The 9408-nt window shown below is 35.5% G+C and overlaps 1 protein-coding gene across 2 annotated transcripts in view; it reads right to left on the reverse strand.

Moving 5' to 3' along the window:
• LOC108363727 (uncharacterized) overlaps positions 1-9408 on the reverse strand; it is a 63788-nt gene that overhangs the window by 32523 nt on the left and 21857 nt on the right. Inside the window, exon 3 of one of the 2 annotated variants that reach the window (XM_017617178.1) lies at positions 8104-8201. In XM_017617178.1, the coding sequence (XP_017472667.1) occupies positions 8104-8201 (98 nt within the window). Of the gene's footprint in view, positions 1-8088; positions 8202-9408 lie in introns of both variants that reach the window. The other variant, XM_017617177.1, reaches the window with a different exon arrangement.

Genomic DNA, 9408 nt, shown 5'->3' on the forward strand with positions numbered 1-9408 from the left:
AAACATTAGGAGTCTGTGCTAAGGACGCGAAAACATGTACGATTGATGCCGATGAAATGAATACTTATTTCATTACTGGTGCTGCCTTGTCAGATCCGTATCCTTTTACTACTAATGAAAGTTTAAATTATAAGCCGGCATACGAATTTTCATTCAATGCAGCTACGGAAGATGAAGTCGCAAAATGCGTCTTTGCAATAAAATCAAATGCTACCGGCGTGGATGGAGTCAGTCTTCGCTTTCTATAACTAATTCTGCCTTATGTGCTGCCTACTCTTACACATATTTTCAATTATGCCTTAACCTAGTCTACCTTTCANTATAAGCCGGCATACGAATTTTCATTCGATGTAGCTACGGAAGATGACGTCGCAAAATGCGTCTTTGCAATAAAATCAAATGCTACCGGCGTGGATGGAGTCAGTCTACGCTTTCTAAAACTAATTCTGCCTTATGTGCTGCCTACTCTTACACATATTTTCAATTATGCCTTAACCTCCTCTACCTTTCCCAAAGAATGGAAAATTGCAAATATTATTCCGATCCCTAAAAACAACTCAGCTGACTCTCCAAGGGACTTTAGACCCATTAGCATTTTACCAGATCTAGCGAAAGTTTTCGAAAAATTAATTTCCACCAAATAATGCACCACCANAATATTATTCCGATCCCTAAAAACAACTCAGCTGACTCTCCAAGGGACTTTAGACCCATTAGCATTTTACCAGCTCTAGCGAAAGTTTTCGAAAAATTAATTTCCACCCAAATAATTCACCACCTTGATAAGTACAGTCTCTTGAGCGAGTTCCAATCTGGTTTTCGATCCAATCACAGTTGTTCTACTGCCTTGTTAAAAGTTATGGAAGACATTCGTCCTGCTTTTGATAATAAGTTACTTACTATTTTGTGCTCTTAGATTTTTCTAAAGCTTTTGATATGGTAAGACATGACATTCTTCTGTTAAAGCTGCAACATTATTTTGGTTTTAATTCAACGTCACTCAAATTAATGAGCAACTATCCCTCAAACAGATACCAACAAGTTCAATGCGGAGACATCTTTTCTTGTCGCAAAAAAATCACTTCTGGAGTACCTCAAGGCTCGATTCTAGGTCCCATTCTTTTTAGTGTTTTCATAAACGATATTGNTAGTTTTATTGAGCTTTATACCACGATTGTTTATTAGGAAAAATTGAAAAAGCAAAAAAGTCTAAGCGGTAGAAGTTATAGCAGCTATTTCGTAGATCACCACATCTCTTCTTTTTTTTAGACTTCAGCAGCTGCGAATTCGATGTTCCAAAGTCAGAAGCGTTAACCACTGAGCTATGTACATCCCGTATCGTGGTATAAAGCTCAATAAAAATATTAAAAATAAGGTATTGTTCATTGTTGCCAAAACTCATGTATTCATTTATATGCTGATGACACACTGTGGCCAATGGCAAAGTTCGTTTGCCACCTCTGCATGGTTGTAAGCCATGCAGAGTCCGCAAAATGCTCCGGAAGCAGTGTCCGGAGGATGCATCAGGCTAGGCCGAGCATACTTTGAAGTGCCATCTAATTAAAACTTACTGGCAGTTGAGAAGTGCATGTGCAAAAATTTCATAAATTGCATAAAGGAAATTTTTGCACATGCAGCAGTACATAGCATGTATTTAGGCGCCTGGTGTTAGCAGTCGCGCCTAAACACAGTACTGCCTATATCGTTTGATCCTCTTGATTTAAGAAGTTTTCCGTCATTAATGCTGGGCAACACGGAGTTGAATTTCCAATCCGTTGTAACGAATCTTGGTTTTAAAAGGAATACACATTTAACTTGCACAGATCACATTAGCCATTGTATATCCAGGATATATTTGATTCTAAGGAATTTATGGCAAACGTGTAACTGCCTACCAACTAACATAAAACTTAAATTAGTACGGTCTCTTATTGTCCCCAACATTTCGTATTTCGAATTAGTTTATTGTAATCTGGACAGTGAATCCAAGAACAAATTAAATATGGCCTTAAATAATACAGCCAGAATTATTTACGGTAAAAGAAAGTATGACCACATTTCAGAGTTCACAAAAAGCATCTTAGGCTCGAACTTGGAGTAGGGTTGCCAGACGTACTGCTTTTGGGAGTAAACGTACTCCTTTTTATTGCAATGTACTCCCATGTACTCCCAAAAAAAATATCTGGAAATGTACTCCTTTATTAGTTTTGAACTTCTTTTGCACTCTTTTTTCCAGATATTAATATTTTATCATATACAGGGTGTAAAATAATAACTGTTGTAGTTTTTTTTGAAAAATAAAATTGGCCTTTATAGATTTTGCGAAAAAAGTAGTTCATTGTTAATTATCCACAGATTTTACTTCAATTTTATTAATTTGTTTTTAAATTTTAACCTTCATTTGGGTTTACCGGCGATAAACACTTTGAGAGAAAAGCGCAAGTAAAATAAGTAGTTATTGTATAGATTTTAAATTTAACCCTCATATGGGTTTACCAGGGTGGTTTGGGAGAAAAGCGTAAGCGGCACGCAAGTCTTCGTCGGTTACTTTATTACATATCTTCTGTAACCATAGGCTNCGTTAACCACTGAGCTATGTACATCCCGTATCGTGGTATAAAGCTCAATAAAAATATTAAAAATAAGGTATTGTTCATTGTTGCCAAAACTCATGTATTCATTTATATGCTGATGACACACTGTGGCCAATGGCAAAGTTCGTTTGCCACCTCTGCATGGTTGTAAGCCATGCAGAGTCCGCAAAATGCTCCGGAAGCAGTGTCCGGAGGATGCATCAGGCTAGGCCGAGCATACTTTGAAGTGCCATCTAATTAAAACTTACTGGCAGTTGAGAAGTGCATGTGCAAAAATTTCATAAATTGCATAAAGGAAATTTTTGCACATGCAGCAGTACATAGCATGTATTTAGGCGCCTGGTGTTAGCAGTCGCGCCTAAACACAGTACTGCCTATATCGTTTGATCCTCTTGATTTAAGAAGTTTTCCGTCATTAATGCTGGGCAACACGGAGTTGAATTTCCAATCCGTTGTAACGAATCTTGGTTTTAAAAGGAATACACATTTAACTTGCACAGATCACATTAGCCATTGTATATCCAGGATATATTTGATTCTAAGGAATTTATGGCAAACGTGTAACTGCCTACCAACTAACATAAAACTTAAATTAGTACGGTCTCTTATTGTCCCCAACATTTCGTATTTCGAATTAGTTTATTGTAATCTGGACAGTGAATCCAAGAACAAATTAAATATGGCCTTAAATAATACAGCCAGAATTATTTACGGTAAAAGAAAGTATGACCACATTTCAGAGTTCACAAAAAGCATCTTAGGCTCGAACTTGGAGTAGGGTTGCCAGACGTACTGCTTTTGGGAGTAAACGTACTCCTTTTTATTGCAATGTACTCCCATGTACTCCCAAAAAAAATATCTGGAAATGTACTCCTTTATTAGTTTTGAACTTCTTTTGCACTCTTTTTTCCAGATATTAATATTTTATCATATACAGGGTGTAAAATAATAACTGTTGTAGTTTTTTTTGAAAAATAAAATTGGCCTTTATAGATTTTGCGAAAAAAGTAGTTCATTGTTAATTATCCACAGATTTTACTTCAATTTTATTAATTTGTTTTTAAATTTTAACCTTCATTTGGGTTTACCGGCGATAAACACTTTGAGAGAAAAGCGCAAGTAAAATAAGTAGTTATTGTATAGATTTTAAATTTAACCCTCATATGGGTTTACCAGGGTGGTTTGGGAGAAAAGCGTAAGCGGCACGCAAGTCTTCGTCGGTTACTTTATTACATATCTTCTGTAACCATAGGCTAATTTCATCCCACTAGGAGGGAATTCATTCGACCAACCCTATACAGTTTTTTTTTCTTTATACAAAATTTAAGAAAAAATACACCTGAAAAAGAGGTGTGTCCCAAAGCTTGCAAATGCAAATAAGGATTAAAGTTTTAAAACCAATTAATAAAATTAAAGTAAAATATTGCCAAAGTTTACAAAAAAATACTTTGTTTAACAAAATCTATAAAGAACCCTTTTATTTTTCAAAAAACCTGTTCGACAGTTATTATTTTAGACCCTGTACTTTGCCATTCATATTGTGGCAAACACTACTTAGGGCCGGTTGTTCAATGACTGGTTATCACTACTTGGCGGTTAAACATCATTATCGACGATTTCGACATCATGCATATAACATGTGATCGATAAAGCAGTCGTTGTATCTAACCGGAGCTTCTACCTCCGATCTGTGCTAATCAGACATTGAACAACCGGCCCTTAGTAAGCAAAGTTAAGTGTTACTATGTTTATACGTAAGCTATTTGCAAATAAAAATAATTTGCAAATACTTAACTCACTGTTTATTCGATGGTGAAAAATTCTTTTTTAATATTGCCTGATTATAAAAAGGCATTAAGATGACCATCGAAAAAGAAAATAAACCTAAGAATGGCGGCGTCTTGCGCCTATTTGCAAATAGTACCACTAATCAATACTTATTTGCGTGATTTAGTTATTTGCAAATAAAAAAAATAACTCAGTGTTTATACGGCAAAGTTTACCATTTTGCAAATTGTTATTTGCAAATAATACGTGCGAATAAACGTAGTATGTGATAGTGAAAAAGTGTAAGCATGGCCGTAGCAAGGTAGGTGCAAGGGCGCTCGGATATAAAAATCAGAAAAATATTAAATTATTTAAAAGGCTTAATTTAAAAAAATGGCCATACATTCAGGAAGAGTCTGGAATTCTTTCCTATAAGGGCGGTCATTGAAAGGGCGGTGAGCGAAGGGTGAGTGGGCGTGTACCTCCAACCCCCCCTTAGGCGCCCTATGCGTCCCAGGGACCCTTTAGAAAAATCGCCAAAAATCACAATTTTCACTTGCGTCCACAGTATTTTTGCGTAGAATTCGGTTAGGGATTATAACCCTTACTACGTAGAATCCTCCTTTCTGTGTTGCCGAAGAAGAGAGGAGGAACCCCTCTCTTCGTCAAAAGTGTATAACATTTCTTGTGGATATAATTCCGGCTTCGGTGTCCAAAGTATTTTTGCACTTAACTCCTTTCTGCGTAGGCGGCCTTTGGCCGCGCTTAGGGATTATAACCCTTACTAAGTAAAATTCTCCTTTCTGTGTTGCCGGGGAAGAGGGGCAGGCACCTCTTTTGTTATCAAGGGTATATAAAATGTCCCGTGCAAATGAATATTCAACCTTTTTCAAACGAAAAAACGCAAGTGAAAATTGTGACTTTTGGTAATTTTTCTAAAGGGTCCCTAGGGAACCTAGGTGGTCGCGAGTAACATTTTTGTCAATGGCGGTTCATGCCCTCTCCAAAAAGGTCGGAAAAGGTGCCACGTCCACTCCCCCTTCGATCTCCATCTCTTTAACAACCACCCCTATTGGAAAGCCAACCCATATAGTTATTTATTTTTCACATTTATTGTTGCTTTGAAAAAGATTTCTAAGAAATCTTTGTTTGTTTGTACCTAATTAATGGTAATTTGTAACAATAAATTGCACAAAAAATTAAAAAACAAATTGTACTCCTTTCTTATGTCATGTACTGCTTTTTTTCCTATCGAAAATATAAATGTACTCCTTTCTCCGTTTCAAAATCTGGCAACCCTAACTTGGAGAGCTATCTGAAGATTCGTAAAATTTTTGTATAAGTTAATTAGAAACCGCCAACCATGCTATCTTTACCGAAAACTGAACCTAGTTCAATCGTCTCGCACCCATAATATTATTGTACCTACGTATAAAACTTTAACAGCGTCTAGATTGTTTTTTGTTAGTGTTGTCAGAATCTGGAACTCCTTACCAACCTCAGTTAAATGTATAACAATGTTTGGATGCTTCAAAGCGGCAGTTACAAATCTTTTTAAGTAAAATCCTTCTACCTTCCCTAAAAATCTTCTCCTAAAATATTATCTTTATCTATTTTATATATAAATGCTTTTTTTTATTCACAACTATTACTTATAATTAAATATTGTTGTTACCATTACTATATTTTTCTGTACTTTACTTAATTAGATTTTATTTGAAGTTAATTTTGTAATTTTTTTTGGATTATTTGTACTCTGAAAAGACCTCGCGTTTTACTGTACTCAAGAAGTTAATAAATTGAATTGAATTTAATATCTTATGAACTACATAACCGATTCAAAAACTAATGACGCCAAAATAAAAACAAATAAATTTATCTTTCTGTTGATGTGCATTTATAAGCTTTATTATAGTTTTAATTTATATGCTTTATTATAATTTTATTTTTAATAAAAACTAAAAAACTAAAAGAAATTTCGTTTTTTTTCATGAAATAACCTTTTTTTAACAAAATTTCATGATAAATGCAAAAGAAATTTATATTATTAAGAAAGTAGAAGCTTTTACCTTTAATTTGATGTACATATTTTTTTTTATCATCTGCTGTTGAGTTTTAAGAATTTAGAGTTAATTTAGTGATAGTGAAAGAAGTTCTGCGCAAGTATCCTACGATATTACACATTTTCCGCATCTTGTTCCGCGTCCGGAAACACTGACATAGTTGACTACGAAAAATCAGCTGTTTATGGTTATCGTACCTATAATCGATGATAGTTAATGTGGTCACGGTTATGGCTATGGCGTTATGATATGTCACCACTACTTTAACCTTTAAGCGGATCGAGCAAGTGTTGAAAGTCCGAAAGTCGAGGGATGTTTGCCCTCACTAGTATGATTGTCAGTACTTGCGAGATGAGCAAGACGAACAGGATAAAAGAGGAGAGTTTGGCAATTGGAGCATATGTTGAAAGTCCGAAAGCGAGCATTTACTCCAGGCCCGAGTGCACGGGCCCAGGCTGGTGTATGTTTCCGAGTAAGATTAGTAAGATATGTGAGATGAGTCAGATGAGCAGGTTTGAAAATGGTGAAGTTGTCTAGTCAGCAACATGGTGGAAGCTGTTCTCCGGTTAGGCAGACAGTGCAGGAAGTTGAAACGGTGGCAAATCGAACTAGTTGGAAAGTTGAGTATGTGTGTATTCTGGTAAGTTCAGTAAGTTGGGTGAGTCGAGCTGGTCGAGCAAGTCTGGCTGGCGAGCATTACTCCGGTCTGTTCAATGAGGTACGGTCCCTTCGGCGAGTATCGCGGGGGCTGTGGTTTAACACCTAAATGCGGGTAGAACCATAATGGTTCAGTATGCAGGTGCATTGCAACCATGTGCCGGGACCTAAAGAACGGCAGAGATTTTAGGTAGGTTTCGGCTTTACCAAGGTGGTAAGTGTGTCTGCCCACACTGCCATTTAGAACTAAAATGCTCCGTGGAACTTGGACTGCATTATTGCAGGAGGTACCCACGTTAAACCTAACATACAGTTGTCCTGTTAAGTGAAAGTTACTCAAATTTTCGAATTTTTGGTTTCACCAATCAATTTAAATATTGATTTAAGTAACCTATGCTTAAATAAAAATAAAATCAGAAAAACCACACTCAAAGATGTTAAACATTCAATCAGTTGATCAATACACACACACCACAATTCTGGGTATTAGCTGCCCTGCTTTAACAACCACTTTTACCACGGTGCTGCCAAATTTTTACTCGACCTTATTGAAACTGAAAAAATTTAAATGAGAATTAAATAAAAAACTATATTAATGCCCTGAGGAAACGATTTTAATGACAATTCTTTAACGTGGTGGCAGTTTCTTAGTAAATTTGTTTGCCTCTCGAAGCATTGATCCATCCTTTGCAAGACCCAGTAATCGGCGATTGTGCTGCTGAGTTGGGCGAACGTTCCAAAGCTGCTATTCAATCGCTTGTTTTGTATGGAAAAAGGTTTCACATGCAAATAGACTTTAACAATTTGGAATTTTTGTGAGAAGACATTTGACATTTTCGAAACGAAATAATTTGACAAAAAATCAAATCAGCTGCTCTGCTGATACTACCTGTTCAATGTGCCTTGGCTTTATTTAATATTTCTATGCAATATATATTAAGTAATAACAAAGCAATAATAATGGAAAAATAAACAATACAAAAGCGGAAATTCAGTGATTAACTTACATTTAATTGACTTACATCAGATTCTATAAGAGGGCTATTGCAGTTATCCGGAAGTTTTCGATTTCCATTCTTTAAAAAGTTTTCTTCCTCTGTTGGTGTTATAGGTTTACCGCCTGTAAAATATAATATTTGTATAAGCTTTTTAGTTGAGGGCAATTACAAAAATATAATTCAGTAGTGTAAAAATACTATCCAATTATTTGTTTTGTTCAAAATTTTACTGCTTGCTATAGTTCACACACAAATTCCTTTTACACCGCAACTCGGAAACTTAACTCTATCATTCAATATATGTAGTGGGACTTATCGAGAAAAATTCCGAAGTTCTTCGAATCGTTTGAGCCAAGCATAAGCTCAGATAAAAGCGATGAAACGTTTGGGATTTCCGCAATAGTAATCGATGATATTGATGATTATGACATTTTTTAATTTAACAATATATCGGATGTTCCTTCTACACCTATTCTTTAATTTTAAATTAAGCATATGAAACAGAACTGGGCGTAGGAATCTTTATTATTAACTGAAAGAACATTCTCCGACATTTACTTTTTAAAAATAATTTCATTCAAATATTAGCCCCGAATACGCTGTAGGTGGTCCATTCGGATGGTCCAGTTTTCAACTAATTTTTTTCAGCATTACGCGAGTAATGCTGGCTTTATAATTTTTGAATGATAGCTGGCTTTTGACGAAGACTTTTGACTTCACATAACCCCAAAGAAAAAAACCTAAGGTGTGATATCACACGATAACTTGCTGAAACCAAATGTTTCCGACGTCACGGGCTTCAAAAATGTTCGTTATCATGGTGCGGTAGCGCTCGTTATTTAAGGTTTGTTCTGTCCGAATCTGAATTAAATTGTTTTTAAAAAATAAATGTCAGAGATTCTTATTTCGAGTGATAATAAAAATTCCTACATCCAGTTCTAAGTTGTTGACGCCTATTATGAGTTGCATTCGATCTTCGACTGTGATCGAACGAATTTTCATTTCGTATTATGACGCTCGTTCGATGATAGCGCTTTTGTAAATTTCGCTCGTTTAGGCTGTTCACAAGGTATATTTTTCAACGCTGAGAAGCTTTGTTTACAAATTGAGCAAACTAAGTAGTGTGCTTATACATATGTATCTAAATTTGTGCAAATTAAAATGAAGTAAAAAAGAAAGCGGGTTTATAAAAACTTGGTAAAAATTAGTACAACGGAATCCTGGTCCTATTGCGACTTATCACTTATCACTTTACAACTTTTGGATAAGCCCTTTTTTAAAGTAAAGCTGATAAGTGTTGCACTTTTCACTTATCAAAAAAAAACTTAT

This window comes from Rhagoletis zephyria, unplaced genomic scaffold, assembly GCF_001687245.7.
Source record: "Rhagoletis zephyria isolate East Lansing unplaced genomic scaffold, Rhagoletis_zephyria_1.1 Rzeph_scaffold_01351, whole genome shotgun sequence".
In the NCBI taxonomy this organism is placed as follows: Eukaryota; Metazoa; Arthropoda; class Insecta; order Diptera; family Tephritidae; genus Rhagoletis; species Rhagoletis zephyria.